The sequence below is a fragment of the Aspergillus campestris genome, assembly GCF_002847485.1.
Source record: "Aspergillus campestris IBT 28561 chromosome Unknown P168scaffold_3, whole genome shotgun sequence".
Lineage (NCBI taxonomy): Eukaryota > Fungi > Ascomycota > Eurotiomycetes > Eurotiales > Aspergillaceae > Aspergillus > Aspergillus campestris.
This window is the reverse complement of record NW_020194338.1, coordinates 1,940,065-1,963,232: the sequence shown is the minus strand read 5'-3', so window position 1 is coordinate 1,963,232 and position 23,168 is coordinate 1,940,065. Positions and strand designations below refer to the sequence as shown.

Genomic DNA, 23,168 nt, shown 5'->3' with positions numbered 1-23,168 from the left:
GTTGGATTACTACTACCTACCTACCTACCTACCTACCATCTACCTACTACACCGCCGCCCCTATCGATAGATAGATACGTATCTACTCCCTCCCTCAACCAACGAATTACAATTTTTTATTCATTAAAAGTCTGATTGATTCTAACCGCTCTATGCTAACCAAATGCCCGTTGTACACGTAGTTTCTAATATAATATACAAGAGTTGAAAATGCCGGCTGTAACCACTAACTATAGTAATACATATAGGAACCATACCCCCACCTCAAGTTACCTACCTAGGTAGGTGAGTAGGTAGGTAGGTACCTACCTACAAAGGTGCCTCAAGAACCATACCGCCCTTCTCCGCCTTCCGAACAGCCTCATTGAACAAGTCCTTACAGCGCACACGACTCCCCAGCCTCGCGCACAGCAAGAAAGCACCGCTCAGCTTCCGATGCAGACTGTAAGTTTCCTCGGGAGGCGGAGCGAGACGCTCGCGGATCATAACGGGGATGAGGTCGCGGACGCGGTCGGTGATAGTCTGGTTGCTGAAGTCGTAGACGTCGGGGGAGGAGGCCATGTAGGGCTCGGCGAGGGTGACGATGGAGGTGACGTGGGCGTCGACCATGGCGGGGGATTCGTGGCCGGTCAGGTAGCCCAGCTCGATGGAGAGGCGCTGGCAGGTTTGGCGGTCGCCGCGGGAGGCGGCGAGGAGGGTGCTGACGTATTTGGAGATGAAGGCGCGGGGGAACTCGCGGGAGGCGCCGAAGTCGAGGAGCTCGAGGCGGTTGGTGGAGGCGTTGTAGAGGAAGTTGGTCCAGTTGGGGTCTGTCTGCATGTATTGGAATTCGATGATCTCGCGGAGACAGAGGCGCAGGATGTGCGTGCCGATCCAGTCGCGCTGGGCCTGGGTCATGTTCTGGACTTTGGTGACGGCGACGCCGTCGACGCGTTGCATGGTGAGGACTTGTTTGCCGGAGGCTTCGGGGATGATTTCGGGGACGAGGAAGGTGGGGTCGTCCTGGAGGAGGGCGCGGAAGCGGTTGGCGCCTTGGGCTTCGCGGAGGTAGTCGCATTCCCAGGCGAGTTCGGTGCGCGCGTTGGCGATCGTCTTGTCGAGGTAGAGGCCGCGGGGGAGGAGGCGGGAGGCGGTGAGGAGGATGGAGAGGTTGTTGAGGTCGGAGTCGATGGAGTCGGCGACGCCGGGGTACTGGACTTTGACTGCGACGCGCTGTCCGTTCTTCTTGAGTACGGCGCCGTGGACTTGGCCGATGGAGGCGGCTGCCATTGGGACGTCGTCGAAGGAGGAGTAGAGGTCGCGCCAGTTGGGGCCGAGGTTGTCTGCAAGGACCTTATCGCGTTGCGAGGCCGGCATGTAGTCTGCCCGGTCCTGCACTCGCTGGAGGACCTGCTGAATGGAATCGGGGAGCATCTTGGAGTCTGTGCTGGGGTTAGCAGCGCATAACGCCAGATCGACGTGGACGGGTCTACGAACCTTGGAAACTCAGCATCTGGCCCAGTTTCAAGGCCGCCCCACGCATCTTGGAGAGCTTGGCCACGAGACGCTCCATGTTTCCCGCACTGAACATGACAGACCCAGCGTTGTCATCGTGGCTGCCTGTAGCCCTGCGGAGGCCCTCGCCCATGGCTCCCAGAGCCATAGAGGTGGCCAGACCGCTGTACTGCCATAACCTGCCCAGGCGCGAGGAAGGCACCCGGGACTCAGTCATCTGATAGGTGCCATCATTCTGAACATCCGCCACGATGCTCGGGGTTTCCTATAGACGTCAATACTTTGTACCCTTTGATTGAGCGGCGCCGATGGTACATACAGTGGGAACCGACGACGCCGGTTGATCCGCCGTGACACTGTCTACCTTCTCCGTCTCGAGACCGACATTCGGCGGGGTATTCCTCTGGGCTGCCAGCCTATACGGGTTGAACCCGTCCGTGGCTGCTTTTTGCGAAAGCACCCTGGCCACCCTGGGGCTGTGGAAAACCTGGCTCATGACTTCCTCCGGAATCTCCCCCTGTTCTTCAGACGACGGGGTACTTCCCGCCGGGACGTCCTGAGTAGACGCCGAGGTGTGAAACACATCCGCATTGATCCCATCCTTGGCGCTCACTTGCACGTCGCTCGCGGATTTAGGCACCTTGACTCTGGGAAGCCCAGACAAGTGGGTACTGGACTCCGCCGAAGGCCGATAGAACACGTCCTGCTGGGGGCTGACCCCCACCTTTCCTTCCTCGCCTCCACTGTGTTCCGTCACGGATGCGGGGATCTGAGCCTCGGCTCGTCGTTGAGACTGTTTGGCCTCGTCGGGGGAGAGGGATGCGGCGTGCGGAGGAGCCGCAGTCGGGGCGGGAGACGGGTGCTGGGTTTTGGGCGCATGATCGGGGGTATCAGGTTCGTCGAAGCGTCTAGCAAGGGCGGCTGCGGCCCGTGCGGTCATAATCAGACCCTCGGTCTGACTCTGAATGCCCTTGGTCAGGGAGGACGTCCGCGTGAAGACATCGAGCTGTCGCTGGCGCAAAGCCAGGTGCTTGGAGGCGATGGAGGTGGTGGCATTGAGCAATTGGATGGCGTCTAGTAAGCGCTTACCCGACATTGTGATGAACTTGAACAGCAGACCCTAGAGAGCACACCCTAGAGAGCACACATAGCGAACATAAGATTCCAAAAGATGAAGCTTTTGCTGCAGCGAATCGGCCATCGGGCGATCCGGCGGTGTTTTCTGCCGGGCCCCACCGCCCCACCGCCGGCCAACTCCGGTCCTTTATCGGCGAACGAGAATCAAGATGCAGTCATAGATAAGACCTTCTTCCCTCTCTCTGCATCCTTCTTTCTCTCCTTCTTTCTCACCACTCAACCCCTCTCACTACTCAATTTCCCAAGTGGATAATGCCTGATGACCAACAAGAATAGTGCACAAGTTCTGGAGCATGAGATCCACGATCTCGAGTCTCGCTTGCGAGACGCAAAGTCCCGGCTAGCGTTGACCTCTACTACACCCAAAGATGGCGCCAAACCCAGCCCTATACCCCACGGTACGTACATACAACAGCAAGCACCACCTACCAAGATACCAGGCATCCATAACGAAACCAACGTTAACCAGCACACAGATCCCATTTCCACCCCATTAGACCCCACCCACGCGCTCCTCCTCCTCTCCGACACCGCCCTCCCCCTAGGCTCCTTCGCCTACTCCAGCGGCCTCGAATCCTACCTAGCCCACAACAAGCCTCTCCCACCGGGCATCACCCCCACCACCTCCTTCCACCGCTTCCTAAACCTCTCGATTGCCTCCATGGCAAGCACCTCGATCCCATACGTCCTAGCCGCGCACCGCGACCCCTCATCCCTCGAATCCCTCGACAACGACCTCGACGCATCAACACCCTGCATCGTCGCCCAGCGCGCCAGCATCGCGCAAGGCCGCGCCCTGATCGGCGTATGGGAGCGGGCATTCCGCACTACCTACGCCGCGGACCCGCTCTCGGCCGGCCCGTCAGCCTCATCCTCGGCCGTCGCGGCGGCCGCCGCCGCAAGCGTCGAGCGGTTCTCGGACGCGCTCAAGTCCGGCTTTGATCGCGCCGATCAGTTGGGGCCTAAGGGCCACTTTGCGCCGCTGTGGGGCGTCGTCTGTGTCGCTATGGGTGTGGATGTGCGCCAGACGGCGTATGTGTTTATGTTGAATCATGCCAAGGCGGTGCTGAGTGCTGCTGTGCGCGCGTCTGTCATGGGGCCCTACCAAGCCCAGCGCGTGCTCGCCAGCAAGGAGTTGCAGGATATGATCGCGGGGCGGATCGAGCGGGAGTGGGAGACGGCTGTGGAGGATGCCGGGCAGGTGGTGCCGCCGTTGGATCTGTGGGTGGGACGGCACGAGCTTTTGTATAGTAGAATATTTAATTCGTAATGCATCAATTAGATAGGTTTGTGTTTTTTTTCCCTAGCAGAACATGCGTGAGAGCCATTCCAAATGGAGTTCATTTCGATTCGTAGCTAGCGCTGCCAAACCGTCATCAAACAAACCCGTTGCATCTCTCCCATGCCGTTTCCCAAAGTAATCCTACATACATCGCACTGCACGCCTTGCGAACCCACCCAGCTGACATGCAAACACTGATGTGGGTATCTAGAAAACCTCCCTGTACGACGGGACAGAAGGAAACAGAAAGTCAAAGGAGAAAAGAGAATGGGGGGGGGGGGGGAAGAAGAAAACAAAGAACCCGAGGACCAGAGATCCGCAATTATCTGGCCAATATGCAAAGGCAATCGTTCTGCCGGGGGAAACGAAAGATTCAAAATCGGAACGCCGGCCCCTTTGATATCCTATCCAGCTAAAACCGTACGCGACTGAAACACCGCACCGTAAACCTTTTCCGTGATTTAGGGGACACAAACGAGGAAAGAAAAAAGAGAAAAGGGAAAGGAAAATGGGGAGAAAAAAGAGAAGGGAGAAAATAAAGGGATAATAAAAGGCGTAAGTCAAAGGGACGAGAATAAAATGGAGTAAGAGGCAATAGGAGGGTAGAAAGGAACAAAGGGCGAAAGGAAGAAGAAAAAAGGCTATAGTACAAGAAGGGTAGGTGAAATGAGATCGAGAAAGGGTGCATCCTCGATCACAGAGTAACGTGCATGTAATCGTTATTCCCAAAGGACCGGTTGCAGTTGGGACACTTGCGAGATCGGGACTTGAGACGTTCGCCCACACAGTCCTTGCAGAAGACGTGACCGCAGGTCTTGATTGCAGTGTTCTTGAAATTCCGGCGACAGACTGTACAAAGCGCAAGTGTCTTTTCTTTGATTAGCACGAGCTCATAAGGTGGGTAATGACGGGGCGTGTGCTTACCCTCAACATTTCGTACTCGGACGACGAATTGCCAAGACTTTTGTTCTTCCAATTCTCCAAGCTCTTCTTGGTATCGGCGAGCGTTGCCTTCAAGGCTTCGACCTCCGTCTCCGCTTGACGACACGCACTCGAGGTGCTCGCGAGAGTGGAATCTTTCGACTTGGCGACGGTCTTCAGTTCTGTGATCTGACCCCGTAATCCGTCCATGACGATGCCGTTCTCGGTGATCTGTTGTTGCGCCGCGTAGTGTTTATTCATCATCGAGTTGAGCGCCTCCTTCGTTTCGCTCACTTGCTTCTCCATGTTGGCCAGCAGAGAACGAGTGGCCCCCTCGGCCTCCTTCAACTGGGCGATGATGTCCGAGCTCTTGGAATTCTGCATCCGCAGGGTGCGCACTTCCATCTCCCGCGCCTCCTTGCTTTTCATCGCTGCAAAATACTTCTGGTCGGCCTTTGATTTTTCCGCCACGAGCCGCGCGACCTTCTCCTCCAACGCGCCGAAGTCCGTCACTTTCTGCGATGCTAACGACGAGTATTTTTTGCAGGCGGTTTGCATCGACGATAGTTCCGTATTGAGCATGGAGTATTGGCGTTCTAGGGTCTGATATTTGGTCCGTAACTCTTCAACTGGCGTGTCGTCAAGCGCCGGTTGCGCGGCCTTGGCGCTGTCGAGTTGCAACCGTAGCCGTTCCACCTCAGATTCCATCGAAGCGATCTGGGCTTTCCCGGCCTCCGCCAAATCCTGGACCTTGGTGGTGGCCGTCTTTTCCTGTTCCTGGGCGGCTTTTCGCATTTGCTGGTCGGCCAATAATTCGTCGCGGGCGTTTCGTATGCGTGCTAGATCATTCTCCGCGCGCATCAACTGCGCTTCCTTTTCAGCAATGGCAGCTTGCGTCTCTTCGTCCACCCGGTTGCGGTATGCCGTCCGTTCCGATCGTAATTTGGCCGACTCTTCCCGAAGCTGCACGTTGGTCGCCTCTAGATGGTTGATCCGTTTCACGACATCCTCATATTGAGATTTTAAATACTTGAACAAGTCCGTATGCGCATAATCGTCATCCGTCAATTTCGAGTGCTGGCGAGTGAGGTTAGCCCCGTCTCCATCATGGGATGTAGTCCAACGCCTGATGGCGACCCACCTTGATATTCAAATCCGTAATCTGACCCAATAAGCTGGTGTTCTCCGCCTCTAGCTTCTGTAGATGCTCCTTCTGCTTCTCTGAAACGGCTGCGAGTCTATGATACGCCTCCTCCGACTCGGGGCTGCGTTCGGCGCCAGGCGTGGCGCCATTCGAACCGGCCTGATCCTCTCGTTCACGTTGCCCCGATGCGCTGTCGCCCCCTGGTCGCTGCGCGCCGAAGATGTACTGCTTTTCCAACTTGGCAGCGGTCAAGCTGCGCGCGCGGTCCAGTTTCTTTTCCGCTACCATGTAGCGTAACGAGGCCTCTTCCAGACTTTCCTCGAGTTGCTGCTTTTCAGACAAAGCCTTTTCGAGCTCGGCGATGGTAGATTTCTCTTCCGACAATTTCTTGGCGAGTTGGCTTTGTAAGTCGGACACGTCGGGGGAGGCCTTTGCTGCGTTGGCGAGAAAGCCGGAAACAATGTGACGAATGCCCTCTGAGCGGGATTTCAGATGTTTCTCAAACTTCTCGGATTCATCGAAGATCAGCGAACTCTGGAAAGATGGGACGTCTACCAAATCGGTTAAGCTTGTACCTCCAAGGACTATCTTCTGCGACATACCTTTGGTATCGCCGGGGGATCCCATGAGAATTTTTATTTCGTCAATCATCTACGTTAGGCGTTAGATTTGGACTTCACACATGTCACACATGGAAAGAGAATGAAGAGATGAAGAAATTGTAGGGTAACACACCTGTTGGTACCACGCATCGATTATCCGAAGATGGTCGTTGTGATAGGCCGTCGCTTTGGACATCTCTTTCACCTTGACTTCCAAAGACGACTTTTCACGTTTGTATTCCTGCATCTGGCGCCAAATCGCATCCTTCTGGAATCGCTATCAAGGGAGGCAAGTCAGCATGAGGGATCGTCAGGATTTCAACGACGCAGCGCATCTAGAATTTCGAGATTAGATCCGACCAAGAGGGGACCTCGTTGGATGAATCGATTCCCATATCGACTACTAGAGAGGAGTGAGACTCACCTCCAAATCATCCTTCCAGGGCATATCAGCATCGGGGTGAGGCTTCCCCCCGCCGTTGACCGAAGTGGCCTGTTTCTTCAAGGGGGGAGCCGAGTCATTGTGATCATAGGTAGCGCCTCTCTTCCGGTCTTCCATCTTGACGAAATCAGACTCGGAAGACGCGACGGACGTGGGTTCGGCGGCCGGCATCAGTGGCTAGAAAGGCATAAGTTATAAAAGGAGAGGCCGTTCCCCACCAAGCAGCGACAGAACCGGAAAGTAGATGCCACCGCAGGGTCCGATCGTGATTCAATAAGAGGAAACAAAGGTGCACAGCGAGAAGACGGGGAATAAATGGTGATTCTCTTCAAATTAAGAGGGTATGGAAGTGAAAGGAGGGGGGGGTAAGTAGAGGGGGAGTGGGTTGACGATGGAGAAAAAGCGAGGGAGAGAAGAGAGAGAGAGCGAAGAGGGAAGAGGGATGGAAGTTGAGATAAGCAGGAGGATTTTCGGCCTTGAACTTCTGGCTCGTCCATTCGTTTCTTGGCGTTCTTGCCTGGCTGCTGACTCAGCCCGTCAAGGCCGCCTCCCACGTGACCACATCCACCGGCTGCCTGAGGAACTAGGCCTTTTTCGGCCTTTTTCTGCCGTCGAGCCTGAGGATCTCCATCCCACCTTTTCCACTCGCTGTTTCAGCGCATCCATGGCCCCCTCTTCTTCCGACAGCCATGTTCTGCTGCGAGAATGAAATCCTTCTCTAGCTCTGCCATCAGTACGTCCCTTGATGCTTTTTAATCTTTCTTTGGTCAAAGGAATTGGCCGCTGACCCGATGTGGCTACAGATAAGTCGGGGAAGAAGTTTGCTCCAAAGGCGCCGGTGCGCCGCGCCGCTGCGGGAGCGACTTCTGCCCCCCCGTCCCAGCGAAAAGCCAGTGTCGCATCGCAACCATCGGCATCGCATACTCCTCGACCGACACCGCAACCGACGCCTCAGCCTACACCACAGCCTACGGTTGAGACCGCGACCCCGGAACCGACGCCCCGACGACTACCGTTGAGCCTTCTATACCTTTCGAACATCCCACCCCAGAGCCCGCGATCACCCACAGCGCAAATGTGACGCAACAGCCTTCTGCGACGGCCATTCCTATCCCTCGGCCTAAACGGAAGGCCTCTGTCTCGGAACCGGTTCCTATAGTGACAGGTGTTACTCCTCCACCGTCGCAGACCGTCGTCCCGCAGTCACAGACCGTCGTCCCGCCGTCGCAGACCATCCCACCATCACAAAACGTGTCAGCCGATACCGCGCCAATCCCTTCGATAGAAGGTCTGCCCGAACCTTCCGGGGAAACTGAGACAAGAACAGAAGTCCCGGTTACCGTTCACCATGATGACCGTCCTGAGTCCGTTTCCGCGCCCGAACCCGTACCAGAGCCCGAGCCATCCGCCACACCCGCAACGGAGATTCGTCCCTCAAAGCGTCCCAGGAGATCGGTAGAACCATCGGTGGAGGATGCGGAAATCCAGCCGCTGGAGACCGGCGTGCCCCTGGCCACACCCCCACCAACGCAGACCCAGTCGGTTGCAGAGACAACAGAAGATCCTATAGTGAAGGAACCGCCCGCCAGTAAAGCCCGAAAGTCAGTCACCAAATCACGAGCTCGAAAATCGACCCAAAACAACGTCGACGGTACAGCCACCCCGAAGAAGCCGAGGAAACCCCGGGCGCAGAAGACGCGCGAGCCGACTCCCGAGGACGCCGAACAGGTGGAGATTGCACCTGCAGTGGTCAAAATGTCAGAGCTGTGCAAGGATCTCCGAACGGGCAAGAAGTCCAAGCGCGAGGTTGAATTGCGCAACATGGAACTTGCCGAATTGGAGCGCAAGCAAAAGGCGCAGCAAGAAGACAACAGCACCGAGCAGACCCCGGCGCGACCGGAAAAAGACGACCCAACTCCAGCAGCCGAGAACGACATGGGGCTCGACAGCAAGTCCCAAGCTGGACCGGTCATGCGCATCGTGAACGGAGAAATTGTGCTCGACACGGCATCTCTCCAAGTCGATCGCCACGCGGACGCCGCGCGGAACGGAGGGGAGCTCGAAGACGTAGTGGAGAACTCCCTCACGCGGAGAATCAACCAAGCCACCTACGGAAAGCGCTCGAAGACAGAGTCATGGGACGAGGAGCTAACAGATCTCTTCTACCGCGGCCTGCGCATCTTCGGCACGGATTTCATGATGATCAGCAAGCTATTTCCCGGGCGATCACGACGGCAGATCAAGCTGAAATTTAACAGCGAAGAGCGCCGCGATCCGGGCCGCATCAAAGACACCCTGCTGGGCCCCAGCGAGACCATCGACATCACGACCTACTCCGAGATGACCAACACAGTCTACGACGACCCAAAGGTCATCCAACAGGAGCTCGACGAGGAGAAGAGACAGATCGAAGCCCAGCACGCCAAGGAAAAACAGGCGCAGGAAGAGCTCCTCCGCAATCCGGATGGCATGGGCGATGCCAACGGCGCCGACAGTAAAGGCAACGCGGCCAAGAGCAAGCGGGGCCTCAAAAAGCAGTCTGCGAAGAATGCCGGGGGCGGAACCGAGGAGGTTCTGGGTTCGATTGATGACTTTCCTTGAGTTATGTGTCTTGGAGTTTTGAGGTTCAAACTCCATTTTATATCCATCAGGGTGGTGGTCTGTCTTTTTTTCTGTTTCCTCTATCTATGGCTGGGTATGTACGGCGTTGAGAGCGTTTCTGATGTATACAATTGAGGGGCTAAGCCGGCCTGGAGTCCGGTCTGGGTATTTTCATATCGTTAACTATAATGAATTGTTATGATCGCTTTGCAGATCTACTTGCTAATTCGATAAGCATGCCGTTCCAAACGTAACAATCCACGCAATGCAGTCTAATACCCTAGCCTAGGTCCCTAGGTCTTGATCACCTGCGCCTCGTCGACCCAAACCCAGTACTAGTAGTCGGGGTAGAAAACCGCGACGATCCTGAACTGCCCTCGCCCGGATCATCCCTCGCAGCCCGCCTACTTCCAAACGAAGAGCTCGACGAATTACTTCTCCTCCCCATCTGATACCCCGCCGCCGCTCCGCCCAACGCCCCCGTCCAGAACCCCGGTCTCCAGCCCTGCCCATTCCTCGTGGATGCAAACCCATCGTCCCCGACACAGCTGCTATACGGCGGCGGCGGCTGCCCAGGATAAGGACCACCGTCTCCTCCATCGTCGCCACCCCAGCCGCCGCCGCCCCAGCCCCGACCAAACCGACCAGGCGGACCCCCGCCCCTCAACCCAAAGCACTGCCGCACCATGGGCCACAATATCAGCACAAAAACCGCCGCCATGAACCCGAAAAAGATCAAATCCCCAAGTACGGCCATCACGCCGCGCGGACCACCGCCGCGGTTCCACAAACGCTCATCCTCGCGCACAGGGCCAAACCGCTTCTCGCCCAGCTCAGTCAACAGCATGCGGTACTCGACGCCGCAGGAGCCCTTGAGCACCCACGGGTCATCTGCATCACGGTATCCCTCGCAGATGACGTCCGTAGCGCCTAGCTTCAGCTCCGGGGGGAGATCGGCGGTGCAGGTCCACTGGATGTCTTCCTCGTCGTAGTCGTAGCCTTCGTTGTTGCAGCGCATGACGTCAATCGGGTACATGTCGCAGAGGCGTTTGGAGGGGCCTGTGCATTTGAGCTGAGGGATAGGCGAGACGCGTCTGGAGCTGGTTTGTCGGTTTGAGCGGAGCGTAAGGGATTGGACTGTGGAGAGGAGGATGGCATTTTTGCCAGGTGGTCGTTGGGTGGATCGGCTGGAGGCGAGGGTGGGTGTTATGAGGGAGAGGGAGAGGAGGAGCTGTAGGAGGGCGAGGGGGTTCATTGTGACTGGATGGTTAGTGTGTGTGGATTCAGCTGGTGTAAGTGATACAAATAGGCATTTTCAGTTGACTAAAGGTAGAGGGAAGTCTGTATCTCTTCTCCTTGTTAAGGTGAGGTGGAAGAAAGTTGGAAGCTGGTGATGTTCCCGTTCGGTTTAGCCGCGGGCGGTCGATCTGATAAATCATCGATCATCCGAAGAATAAATTCATCTTTCTTCCCACCTCCAACTCTCACCTCACAGTTTCACCCGGGTCTGATCTCCCTGCTGCCCACTGGAGCGGCAATGGGCAATTATCATTCCGAATCTTACACTGGCTGACAATGGCGTTTCAGCAACAAAGTATGAAATCCCTCCCTATATCCAGCGTGGTCGGCGACTGACCGGTATGAACTCCACAGATGAACCCGTACCCATCTCGGGTCAATCCTCGTATGTGTTGCACGAGCTTAGGAACTTCCGCATGGTGCTTGAATAACTAACGGACGGTGTAGCTTGTCATTCACCCAGGGTTTCCTCCTCGGACAGCTCTCCGTGGTGCTGTTGATCGGCGCCTTCATCAAGTTCTTCATATTCGGCGAAGCTCCTCCGCATCCTTCTCGAGGACTGTCCCAGCGCGCTGCCACCTACCGACGCTCGAATTCGATCTACAACGTCAAGGAGAATGAGACGGGGCCTCGATCTTTAAGGGAGAAGCCGTCGACCTCGAATGTCCTCCGTCCCGTTCCGTCATCGTCGACCAACACCCAATCCATCCTCCGCAAGACCTACTACAGTGCGATTCCACCCAACCAGGCCTTGAAACATGGTCGACATCGCATCCATCATTCGTCCCACCAGCCAGAGTCCCTGGACTGGTTCAATGTCCTGATCGCGCAGACAATTGCCCAGTACCGACAGACGGCGTACCTCCTCAAAGACGACCCCTCCGCTTCCATCCTGAGCTCCTTGACAGCCGCGTTGAACAACTCGGAAAAGAAGCCTTCCTTCATCGACAAGATCTCGGTCACAGACATCTCGATTGGCGAGGAATTCCCGATCTTCAGTAACTGTCGCATTCTGGCCGTCGACGATCCCAACTCGGACGGAGGGCGGCTCCAGGCGTTGATGGACGTCGACCTCAGCGACGACAACCTCTCGATCTCTGTCGAAACCTCCCTATTATTGAACTACCCCAAACCGAACTCCGCCATCCTCCCCGTTGCGCTCTCCGTCTCCGTCGTCCGTTTCTCAGGCACGCTGTGCATCTCCCTCGTCCCGGCGTCCACACCGCCCTTCCACGGGCCCTCCCCGGCCCCATTCCCGCCGACTGCCGAGTCAGCAGCAGGGTCTTGGTCGCAAGGGCCTAACAACTCAGGTGACCGGCCAGGAAGCTCCGACGGGGATCCTCCGAAACGGACGCCGAAGAGCAACGTCGCGTTCTCCTTCCTCCCAGATTATCGACTTGATCTCTCAGTACGATCACTAATCGGCTCCCGCAGCCGACTCCAAGACGTGCCCAAAGTAGCACAGCTCGTTGAAGCCCGCGTGCACGCCTGGTTCGAAGAGCGGGTGGTCGAGCCCCGGGTGCAGGTAGTCGGGCTGCCCGATCTCTGGCCGCGGATGGGCCGGACAGGCGTTCGCACCGGCGAGGACTCCGAAACAGGCTCCAACGCAGCCTCTCGGACAGCGATGTCCACCGACATGGGCGAGAATCACCCGCACGGCGACATGCTGGACCAGCAGCCGGAGGGACTACGGTTCCGGGGCGGACTGGGCGGTCGGCCGCCGTTCGACGCGATGTCGCGGACGAGCAGCTACAACGTCGAACCGGGGGAGCTGCGCAGTTCCAGCATGGTCCGAGAACAGAGCGGGGGAGGCATCAGCGATCAATTCCACATTCCGGGATCCTTGCCTGGGGGGACGCCGGGTGTGTGATTATACTTATGATCAGGGATCAAAACACTTTCCCCACATACGACGCCTATATGAGGTTTTAGAAATAACTAGATAGATAATGTAGAAAACAAAAGCGGACGGATATATATAATCAAAGCCTTGGTATATACAGATCATAGATTCATTCATGCAATTCACTAACGATACCACACAAAATATATGTGGTTTTATTCCTATTGTATCCTTCGAGACAGACGGTGCCTACTGCGCAGCAGCCACAGGGGCATTCCCAAGAGCCTCGACATACGTCTTGCGATGGGGGTTAACATCGACGTCGCCGCTACGGTTGAGCGGCGTCCACTTGGGCTCTTCCTGGAAGAGACGCATAGCTTTGACGTACTGTAATCATCAGCAACCATCAACCACAAACCAACCAACCAACACATCCCAACCCCCCAAAAGGGACATCGAAACGGGGAAAGGAAAAAAGAAAAACTCACATTCCGATCATCAGTCGTAAACCGATGATAAATGCCCGCCGGCAAAACAATCAAATCATCCTTCCCCAGCAAAATCCTCACCCACTCATCCTCCTTCCCCCTCACATCGAAGTACCCCTGCCCGTCGCGGATATAGCGGATCTCCTCGTCCTCATGCAGATGCTCCGCGAAGAACATCTTGACCTTGTCCTCGTAGGCCTCGCCCATCGTCGCGGGGGACACGGTCACCTCGTCGCGGTTCTTGTAGCCGCGTTCGGCGGCCAGCGCGTCGACCATGTCGAGGGTGGGGCAGTGGCGGTAGAAGACGCCGATGGAGGAGAGGTAGGATTCTGTGACGGGGCGGTTGGAGTCGTGGGGGAGGCGTTGGTCGCCCTTTTCATTTTTATTCTGTTGTTAGTTTATTTGATTCTTTGAATGGGGGAGGGGAGGGGGTGTAGGTATGGTTGGTTCGGGACTGGATTTTGGGACGGGGGTGGACTTACCGGCTTGTTGTCATACCAGTAGGCCTTCATTTTGAAAGATGATGTCTTGTTAGGTTATCTATGAGGTGGTGAGAGTTGTAGGTGGGATGCTGTATAAAGTCGCGATGATGATGCTGCGGGGTGAGAAAAACCAGCCCCGCGATTGGTCACCGATTGCACCGATTGCGACAAGATTACTCAGCTGATATTATCCAGCACATAACTATACCACAGTATACCACCTTGTGAAACAGGTGGAATGTATATACGTATAAGTATATAGATGTCTATTTCTACGGAGTATTTAGGACAGACTTCACATAATCTGTTACCTAATATTAGATGAAGATGAACTAGGTACGGAGTAGTGTATAATAAGTTCAATTCAATCACCTACGGTGAGTCTATACAATGCAATTACCTACTATACAGTTAGAACGACTACTTCTTCGCGGCGGCCTTGGCGATGCGTCGTTGTATCTCTTCCTTGGACAGGATTTTGACGGCGTTGTTGGAGAAGACGTAGCTCAGGCCGGACCAGATGGTTGTTCCTGCAACGAGGTATCTAGATGGGTTAGTATTATATGAAAGAATAAAACAAACGAAAAAAAGAAAGAGGAACAGCAGGAACAAAAAAGAAAAAACAAAAGAAAAAAACAAGTAAGAAACAAAAACATACAACAGCCGGGATTCGCATGTGGTCACCCACCATACTACTAACCGGCCGGCGTGTGGCTTAAGTACGGCTGAGCGGACGGGAAGCCCTGTTCTCCACACCCTATGGTCGTATGTACTTATTCCTTCTAATGGATGGGTTTTATAGCCCATTCACGTCGCATTCTTCCCAACACACAACAGGAAGCAACTGAGGGAGGGCAATGAAGGGGAAATAAAGAGAAGATAAACTTACTGAAACATGCTCATTGCTTCCTTCAGATTCCACGCATCCAAGAACGGCTCAGGGACGACCGGCATTGCGATCGCACTTCCCACGAGCAGCAGCTGGAGAGCTGTGTTGGCTTTGGATACTGCAGTGGGCTTCACCTCCGCGGACGGGAGAGAAAAATCCCAGTATCGGGCCATGGTCTTGGGGCCGGCAGCGAAATCCACCGGTAGTACAAGGCGGATATTCCCAGGCCAACATCCCGTCCGAGGATGATCACGGCAAGCCAGACTTGGACACCGTCAGTAATCACCTCATGGCCAATCATGAGCATCGTTACTTACCTGGGATGGAGCCGTTGACAGCCAGACAGGCAACACCGATGGTCATCAGCAACTTGTCGGCCATCGGATCGATGATCGTGCCAACCACCGTCTGGAGATTATATCGTCGTGCGATATACCCGTCCACGAGATCCGTGATGCCGGCATAGGCGAAGAGCGCCAACGCGGCTGTGTGATGGCCATAGACAAGGAAGTAGCCCACTAGGGGGGCAGCGACCAGGCGAGAGAAGGTGAGGATGTTAGGGACGGTGTAGATATTCTCACGGGTAGTAGGAAGGGGGATTTTAGAAAGAATGGACGGTTTTTTCGAATCCGATTGAGTGCTGCAGTGGGTTAGAAAAGGCAACGAGTCCACCCTACACGGTGAACTGATACTTACTCGTGCTTGTCAGGTTTTCCCGAGGCAGTCCATCTTTTCTGCTGGCTGGCGTATCCTGCGTAGCGAGGATGGTTGGCACCAACGAAGGACCCTCGACTCCGTAAGCTAGATATGGTTAGACGGTTCTTTTGCTTCAATTCCGATCAATCCACACCTGTTCTGTGAGAGACCAATGGCCGAGGTCGTGATGGTAGCGCCACGGAATGCTTGCGCCTGGAGACCGCGTCGAAGATTCCACGACACGGCATTATACCCTAGAGATGGAACTCCTGACAGTAAAGGAACGCGATGTCCGGATGTGCGCAGTGACACTGTCGACAGCCTGGAGGCCATGATGGAGGACATGGTGGAGATGAACGGTGCAAAACAAGGCGCTATCAGATGGGTATAACAAAAATGAATGGTTGGTCAAGTCAAGCAATCATGTGATGCAAGACAAAGCCTCTCTTCCTCTTGCACTGGAACAATCCAATCCAAGTAAACCGCGGCTACAAGGTGGAGATTGAAGAGTAGATCTAAAGAGAGTCCCCGGCTCCGTGACGTGAATGTCGACCTTCAGTCTCAATTACGAGCAACAAAGAAACCACCCGAGCAATTGCCATCCACAACCGATGAAAACAATTAATCCTGGTAGTTAATGTAGAGAAGGACAGACAACAGCAGGAAACGGCCGGGGAAAGTGAAGCTATACTAAACAGAAACTCGTGATCCAGTCGGTCGATTGGAGGAAATCATGTGCGGATCAACGTTGATCCGGTGGCGGACAGGCGGGTCACGTGTATCCCTTGTGATCTTCGTTATTTATTCAATTTATTCAATATTCTTTCTTGGTTTTGATTTCTGTTGATTCAAGTAGAGATGAGCAAGATGGGAAATATTCACTGTGTTCATTCAGATGGTAGACAATGTGTTGATATGAAGTGGTCACTGGGTTTTCGTATATCACTATCGATCTATATATCTATACACTTAGTATATACTCCGTATGTAGTGAATATTAGGGCTTCATTTGCAGATCAGCATCATACCTATCAACAAACAATAAAAGATCTCAATAGAGTAAAGTACCAATAGACAATACTATAACAAAACAATACAAAATAAATCAATAGAAAGTGATATGACAGTCTACTGCAGCTGATCTGATCAACACGCCGATCGCCCTCTCATCTGATCTCCATCGCTCTTCCACCTGATAGCTGACCCGCCATCTCCACGATCTGACCACAACTCTCATCCAGACTGTCGTCATGTCTCGCGTGTCAAACATACTGTCGCCTATGACTCGTTCTCCATCCAGGAATCGAGTACTACTTTAGCAGCTCCTGTCAACAGGGAATCCCGTTGATGGATGCATCTCCACAGCAAGCCGTGTCGCTATGGGATTCCGCGACCAAGATGAAAGCCAAGAGGCTTCAACGCCTGTCAAGAAAAATGCAAGGCTGGCTATGGTGACCATCGAACGACCCTCCGCTCCAGGCCATCCACCATCCCGACGGACCAGCACTGACGCCCCCGATAAAAAACCACCACCACAACCAGGACCATCACGACCGCCTCTCGCGAACACCGAAGTCCCCATCGACCCCAACCTCACCAACCCCCGTCTCCACGTCAACCGCGCATGTATCTACGAGCGCCACCTCCCAGGCGACGCCTACATCACCGCGCATGTACAGCGACTCCAGCACGGATCCTACTCCAGCCGAGCCGTCTCGGACAAAGACTTCGACAACGTCGACTTCCTCGGCATCAGCTTCGTCTTCCACTCGCCCAACACCCAAAACCACCGCTTCAAAGCAGCCACCATCCGCGCCTCGGTGCGCAGCACCCGCGACAAGTCCAGCGCCATCTCCCCTAAACCATCCTCCCAGACCCTGCGCGGCTCGCGCTCGCGAAACAACAATCCGCGGTTCCTCCGCCACGCGCCGCATCTACTCTACGGCGCCGTCTCCCCAGAGACACTCCAGTGGAACTACAGTCTAGCGGGACAGATCGGGTTCGCGGACCTGCCGCTGATGGCCAGCATCATGCCGTCGGGGGGCATGAACGGGCGATACCGGCGGTACGAGATGATGCGGATCCAGGGCTCGGTGCGATCGCTGCGGAGTCCGCGCGGACGGCAGTACGACGTGGAAGCGGGGGAAATCGTCTGGTCGCTCGAGGAGAACACGCTGCAGCGGTCTGGGCTGCCGCGGGAGTTCACGTTTGCCATGTTGATCCAGAAGCCCCGGGCGGATAGCCGCATCTGCTTCAGTTTGGATATCGACCCGGTTCTGCAGTGCTGGTTTGGGAATTACCCGTCGTGGATGCTGTCGCTTCCGAGCTATCGGGCGGTGCCTCGGCGGCCAGTCGACTTTCGTGTAGAGAGTGGGCAGCGGTTTGAGCCTGCTACGTCGGAGAGGGGGTTTAATTTTGCGCAGTTAGAGAGTTCGTTTGATGATTATGTGCATATGCCTGGGAGGAAGTTTGCATCTAGTGTATGTTCCTTATCTTCTTCTCTTATCATTCTCTTCCCTTCCTCCTCTTTTTACTCATATTGTGAAAAACCATATTGACGAATCAGATCTCCCCCGACAACCTCAACGACGACAACGAACTCCCCAACAACCCACTCCCTAACTTCAACATGGTACAGCCCGTCCACGGGATGCCCCAGATGCCATTCACGCCAGGACCGGGCACCATACCGGGGATGACCCCGGTGCCAGGACTACCAGGGAAGGTAGGGGTAGGAGGGAACCTGGCGGCGTCGTCGATGCCCATGCCCGCGAGCAATATTGACGCCAGACCGCTGTCTGTGCGGGTGTTGATGGAACCTAGTAGTCCTAGCCCCAGCACTGGGCGCGGTGATGGCAGGACTGAGGGGGAGAAGATGCAGGTTTCGACTGTCAATAGGACGAGGCGGAGGTCGGGGAGGTGATGTTTCTTTTGCCCCTTACTTTCTTTTCTTCTTTGTACTTTCTATTTTCTTTTTCTTCTTCTCTTGTGTCTCTCTTTTATTATCCTGTATTTTCCCCCATTCTTCTCTCTTTATTGATCTGTTATATGTGAAAGCGAGTGATAGCGTTACCTTACATTGGACGATACCCAGATATGCCACCTACTATTTTCAACTTACAGTCATGCACATACTATCTCGCTCCCTATGATAACACCATCACAACCCAAGACCTTATATACTAACGCATAAGCCACTATTATACCCAGCTAGAGGGGGATAAGTATGTTAAGCCTAGGTACTATGCAAGTACCTTTAACCTCTAATATAATCCATAAAAAGAAACCTAAAGAATAAACCCAAGAACCATGTGAGAACACAAACCCCACATTAACATTACTTCAAACCTACCTGCCCCCTCCGAAGGTACATGAATATGCAGTCCACAATGCAATCGACAGTGGGGACAACCTGAAGAAGATCCGGTTTAGAGAGGTTGCACGACATCTGCGAGCCCGTACTTAACTGGGGAGTAGGTATATACCGTGGTATATATACTGCAGTGTTATGTATGTAATATATATACATTGTCGTACCTGTATTTACATTTTACATTCTAGATTAATAGATACATTGATAATTAATCAATATTGCATCTACAATAAATAATGAATTAAGTTCCTGGCTATTCCTTTCACCAACCATTTAAGAAAGTAAGTAGGTAATGTAGAATATGTACAACATCATACGCAAGAGATTCAGCAGATTGATTCATCGTGTATTGATATAATAGTATACATGAGTCAGTTGATTCCTTCACTGAGATCCTAATTCATATCTCATTCCATTAGTCTTCCACCAGGTATAAACAGTATATCCTCAAAGACTGCCAATACTAAACAGTAAACCAGGATATAAAATAGATAGATTAGGTATTTAAAGTGGGTCATCATCAATCAATCAATGAGTGAATCATCGATGGATCCATCCATCCATCTATTATCCTACCAGAGATCTCCATGATATAAGAGATCCACACCCTCTTTATCTAATCTAATCTCCACCATTCTTTCCACCCTTCCTCAGATACTAAGGTAGAGTCAGTCCTTTACTTTGACTTATTGATTCGATTTAACTTACACTAAATAAACTACCAAGTCTATCTACCAGGTACAAATTCTAACATAGATTAACTCTAGGTTAAGTTAAGGTACTTACTTCCTTACCTTATGTATATCCAAGGTATCTAGATACCAAGATATGAATGAATGATGCATACATACTATCTAGAATGAGTAGCCCCACAACCCCCCCCCATCGGCGGGTCCAGTCCCAGCATGACGGTTACAATCACATTCCATCACATTTCTTTTCTCTTCCTCTTCTCTTCATCTCCTCTCTTTACCTACCCAAGCTAATTAGGTAGGTGGGTAGGTAGGTAGCGAGTCAGCTAGACTCGATGACTGTGACATGTGTTCTCGGATTTCTCCGACCCAACTGATCTGTTTGAGTCGTACATCTAGAGATCTACCCTGTATCTGCCTACCTAACTACCTAGACCTACTACTACCTACCTACCTACCACCCACTAATATACCACTCTAGATAGTGGCATATATATACCACCAAACTACCTATTTACTCCGCAAAAAGTAAACCCAAACCAAAGTTAAGAAGAATAAGATAAGCTGACACATGTGCGCTCCAAATCATCTGCCTTCTCCACAGACAATGGCTTGACTGATTAGACTTTTGTGTTCTCGCTCACTCATTTACACTCTGCAAGTGTGTCATCCCCTGATTACATCCGGGGAAAACGGATGGTCAGATGGATCTGACACGGAAGTTGAACTAGTGCCTTGATCTCCAGTACAGACTACAGTACACACTACATACTACGCTACAGACACAGTATATTGGATAGAACATCCACTGAAAATCACACTAGAGAATAACTCAATTTGGTCCGGTCTCTTATCCAGTACCCCGTAGAAGCCACAGCTTCCATATCGCACAAAACGCATGCACCACAGGCTAGTAGATAGAAAACCACAAAGACAGAAACAAGTAAATCAGAATACCTCCCAGACCGTGCCGCCCAAACCAATCCATTTGCTCATGATCACATTAAGCGACACGCATAGTAATAAAGAGAAATCAATCCCAATCCCAGAGAATACCACCCGGCTGAACAAATGAAAAAAGCCAACGATAGGACAAGTGCCCCCCCAGAAAAAAAATAAAACCCATTTTAGTACGAATCGTATCGTCGTGGAAAAGTAAAAGAAAGTAAAATCAGTCAAAGAAAAGTGGGCAAAGAAAGGAAAAAAGCGAGAAAGCCGCCCATATCTCCTCTAGAGCCAAACATCCGGGTAATCATCCATAGCGCATAAGCATAGTCTATTTCCCAAACTGCCGCCCTTATGAGGAACAAAAAAAAGTGAAAAGAGAGAGAAAAAATGAAGAAAAGGGTAATAAGAGGGGAAAAAAAAAAAAGGTTATATCGGTTGCTGCGGCGCAGGCGTCGCCCACGTTGTCACGGGGTAATTCGCATGAGCAGCCGGCGTGGCGCTCCCCATGTAGTACTGGGTTCGGTCATTGCCCGGGTAGAACGCAGCCGGGATGGCGTTGGACTCCCGCCGAGGCACACTGGGGTCAAAGGCGGCCGCCATCCCCCGCTGCTCGAGGGGTTGGTGGGACGCACCGTCCAACTGTCCCGCCATGCTGAAACTGCTGCCCCGGGAGAAGGTGGCCGGGGTCGAGGGGTCCATCGGGGAGGTGGCATCCGTGGCCACGCTGCGCGAGGAGATGGACGAATTGCGGTAGGCGGTCGGACTGTGGTCGGACTGCGACCGGTTCCGATCGCTCAGCCCCCCGGGCATGCCCGTGCTGATCGAGGACGAGAGGGACGCGGAGAGAGGATTGTGGCCCAGGTCGAACCCGGTGCCGTACTGCGGTTGCTGCGCGCGGAAGGACGCAAACTCGTCGGCGGCTTTCTGGGGGATCGTCGCGGGGGCGGTCGGCGTGGGCAGGTAGACGTTGGGTGCCGTCGGGGTGGGCGCCATCGTGGCGCCCATGGAGTATCCGGCCACCGAGGTGGACTGCGGGGGATGCGTCGCCGCGTAGGGCGCCGTGTGGAGGTAAAAGTCCGACTGGGGGTGGGGGATCGAATAGCCCGAGGGCATCATCTGCTGGGGGCGATATCCTCCATAGAGCGAATGGGGCTGCTGGTCGGTGGTCACTCTCTCCGGGTGGCCGGGTTCGTACTCATCGATCGGGGCGCGGAAGCTTTGCTTCTGGGTCAGCTCCGGCCGGGGCCGGACATACCGCAAGTGTTCGGCCAACGCCGGAGAGGTCAATCCGCCGGCCAAGACATCCTCGACGCTGTAGTAGGAGACCAGGTGGTGGGTGACCCCGGCCACGGTCACGCTCATCGTCTTCTTGACCAGGCCCGAATCCTTGAAGCCGTATGAGTCCACCAGCGAACCGACGAGGGCGCGTTCCATGTCCGACTGCTGGGAGCGCTCCCCAAAGGAGCCCGTGGTAGGCGAGGGGGAATAGGCGGATCCGTTGCTCTCCTGGCGTGGGTACGGCTCGCCCGGCCGGCTGGGGACGGGGCGACGGTTGGGCTTCTTCATGGCGCGCTTCTTCTCGCCCGGGGGGAAGGGCTTCTCGAGCTCCCGGTAGACGAGGAAATTGCCGAGGATGCGACTGGGACTCCAGGTGACGCCGTCGGTCCAGCGCTTGATCCCGGAGGAGTTCTCCTCGTAGATGAAGATGCAGCCGCTGCGGACGAGGTGACTGCGTTCCCGATCGTGTGGGCGGCGGGGGACATGGTGGAGGACGCCGCTCAGACAGGCCTCGAACAGGATCAAGGCATCCTGAGTCGTGCCGACATATCCCTTAAAGGTGGGCTCCAACACCGTCGCGGGGCCCGAGACCATTGTGTATCAGATGTTTTGTAAGCTCGAAGTTAGTTCACCAGGGGTAGAGAGGTAAAATCGATCTAGGTTAAGACCACCGATGGGCCAAAGTTTTGGAGCTGTCACCGATGGAGATCTGATCCACCCGAGCGAAATGAACTGTCCAGGATGAAAGGACTGTAAAGGGAAAGAAAATCAAGAATAACGGAGAGATCTCCGAGCGATGTGACCGTTTCCAAATGAGCTGTATACCGAGTTGACCGTCTGAGAGATTTGGCGGGTGGGAGGAGTAGTGGGGTTGAAATCGACAAGTTTGGGGGAGGGAAACCGGACGACACGAGAGAAATAGGCTTAAAGAAGGAAGGAAAGGCAGGGAAACGGGGGTGGGTTTTTCGGTTTGGGATGGTGAGAAGGGGGGGGAGGAGGAGGAGGAGGAGGAGGAGGAGGTTAGATTGTGGGAGGGAAGAAGATGGAGGTGGATTGCGAGAGAGCTTAGGGAGGGGGAGGCAAAATAACCTTCTCCAGCAGTTGGAAAGGAACCTCCCGGGGGGGGGAATGACAGGTCGAGGAATGTACGTCCAAAAAGAGAGATAGACCAGACCCTCTTCCAGTTCAATCCTATCCTATCCTAACTCTCTCTTTTTTCCCTCTCCCGCTCTTCTTTCCTTGGGTCAAACCGGAGAGAGATGATGGGAATACCCAGAGGTTGAGGTTGGTTGAGATGAGATGAGATGAGCTGAAGTGAACCAGATCGACAAACTCAAGGGCACACCCGTTCTTCTTCAAGTCGAACCGGGGGTTTGATTAGTAGGAGGCGGGATTGTTTGGTCGTTGGGATCTTGGAGAGAAGCGCCTGGCCCCGTTCTAGTGGGATGAGGAAGTTGGGTCGATGGAGCTTTTGGTTCCACGGATGGGATCGATCTCGTCTTCTTGGTTTTTTTTTTTTTTTTTTTTTTTTTTTTTTCTTTCTTTTCCTTTCGTCTG

At 53.9% G+C, this 23,168-nt stretch overlaps 10 protein-coding genes across 10 annotated transcripts; 4 read left to right on the top strand and 6 right to left on the bottom strand.

The window, feature by feature from the left end:
- Positions 1–165: 165 nt before the first annotated feature.
- On the bottom strand, positions 166–2,533 carry P168DRAFT_265555 (protein kinase COQ8). Its single transcript, XM_024834922.1, has 3 exons — positions 1,814–2,533; positions 1,477–1,759; positions 166–1,421 (listed from the first exon to the last, which is right to left on the bottom strand). The coding sequence occupies exons 1-3, from the start codon at positions 2,432–2,434 to the stop codon at positions 310–312; spliced, it is 2,016 nt and encodes a 671-aa protein (XP_024695425.1). The 5' UTR covers positions 2,435–2,533; the 3' UTR covers positions 166–309.
- Positions 2,534–2,890: 357 nt separating this feature from the next.
- P168DRAFT_316807 (urease accessory protein UreF) lies at positions 2,891–3,901 on the top strand (the record flags this gene model as incomplete). The annotated part of the gene is made up of 2 exons (XM_024840054.1): positions 2,891–3,029; positions 3,108–3,901. The coding sequence occupies 2 exons, from the start codon at positions 2,891–2,893 to the stop codon at positions 3,899–3,901; spliced, it is 933 nt and encodes a 310-aa protein (XP_024695424.1).
- A 276-nt stretch (positions 3,902–4,177) lies between these two features.
- P168DRAFT_288723 (E3 ubiquitin-protein ligase BRE1) lies at positions 4,178–7,413 on the bottom strand. Its single transcript, XM_024836854.1, has 6 exons — positions 7,005–7,413; positions 6,714–6,857; positions 6,581–6,629; positions 5,976–6,529; positions 4,838–5,911; positions 4,178–4,781 (listed from the first exon to the last, which is right to left on the bottom strand). The coding sequence occupies exons 1-6, from the start codon at positions 7,191–7,193 to the stop codon at positions 4,608–4,610; spliced, it is 2,184 nt and encodes a 727-aa protein (XP_024695423.1). The 5' UTR covers positions 7,194–7,413; the 3' UTR covers positions 4,178–4,607.
- Positions 7,414–7,727: 314 nt separating this feature from the next.
- On the top strand, positions 7,728–9,623 carry P168DRAFT_232023 (transcription factor TFIIIB subunit BDP1; the record flags this gene model as incomplete). Its single annotated transcript, XM_024833305.1, has 3 exons — positions 7,728–7,755; positions 7,826–7,995; positions 8,043–9,623. 3 exons carry the CDS (start codon positions 7,728–7,730, stop codon positions 9,621–9,623), a joined length of 1,779 nt encoding a protein of 592 aa, XP_024695422.1.
- Positions 9,624–9,798: 175 nt separating this feature from the next.
- Positions 9,799–11,003, bottom strand: P168DRAFT_288722 (DUF1183 domain protein). The gene has a single exon (XM_024836853.1). The coding sequence runs from the start codon at positions 10,876–10,878 to the stop codon at positions 9,928–9,930; it is 951 nt and encodes a 316-aa protein (XP_024695421.1). The 5' UTR covers positions 10,879–11,003; the 3' UTR covers positions 9,799–9,927.
- A 110-nt stretch (positions 11,004–11,113) lies between these two features.
- On the top strand, positions 11,114–12,847 carry mmm1 (ERMES complex subunit MMM1). Its single transcript, XM_024834921.1, has 3 exons — positions 11,114–11,217; positions 11,277–11,307; positions 11,370–12,847. Exons 1-3 carry the CDS (start codon positions 11,199–11,201, stop codon positions 12,790–12,792), a joined length of 1,473 nt encoding a protein of 490 aa, XP_024695420.1. The 5' UTR covers positions 11,114–11,198; the 3' UTR covers positions 12,793–12,847.
- A 40-nt stretch (positions 12,848–12,887) lies between these two features.
- P168DRAFT_265547 (acireductone dioxygenase (Ni2+-requiring)) lies at positions 12,888–13,828 on the bottom strand. The gene is made up of 3 exons (XM_024834920.1): positions 13,736–13,828; positions 13,254–13,625; positions 12,888–13,152 (listed from the first exon to the last, which is right to left on the bottom strand). Exons 1-3 carry the CDS (start codon positions 13,763–13,765, stop codon positions 13,015–13,017), a joined length of 540 nt encoding a protein of 179 aa, XP_024695419.1. The 5' UTR covers positions 13,766–13,828; the 3' UTR covers positions 12,888–13,014.
- A 264-nt stretch (positions 13,829–14,092) lies between these two features.
- On the bottom strand, positions 14,093–15,983 carry P168DRAFT_288719 (cardiolipin synthase). Its single transcript, XM_024836852.1, has 6 exons — positions 15,475–15,983; positions 15,321–15,425; positions 14,942–15,264; positions 14,857–14,888; positions 14,625–14,800; positions 14,093–14,279 (listed from the first exon to the last, which is right to left on the bottom strand). The coding sequence occupies exons 1-6, from the start codon at positions 15,651–15,653 to the stop codon at positions 14,156–14,158; spliced, it is 939 nt and encodes a 312-aa protein (XP_024695418.1). The 5' UTR covers positions 15,654–15,983; the 3' UTR covers positions 14,093–14,155.
- Positions 15,984–16,483: 500 nt separating this feature from the next.
- P168DRAFT_325643 (uncharacterized protein) lies at positions 16,484–18,347 on the top strand. The gene is made up of 2 exons (XM_024841032.1): positions 16,484–17,800; positions 17,887–18,347. Exons 1-2 carry the CDS (start codon positions 16,700–16,702, stop codon positions 18,241–18,243), a joined length of 1,458 nt encoding a protein of 485 aa, XP_024695417.1. The 5' UTR covers positions 16,484–16,699; the 3' UTR covers positions 18,244–18,347.
- A 2,412-nt stretch (positions 18,348–20,759) lies between these two features.
- Positions 20,760–22,205, bottom strand: P168DRAFT_295766 (camp independent regulatory protein; the record flags this gene model as incomplete). The annotated part of the gene is made up of 1 exon (XM_024838064.1): positions 20,760–22,205. One exon carries the CDS (start codon positions 22,203–22,205, stop codon positions 20,760–20,762), a length of 1,446 nt encoding a protein of 481 aa, XP_024695416.1.
- Positions 22,206–23,168: the final 963 nt, after the last annotated feature.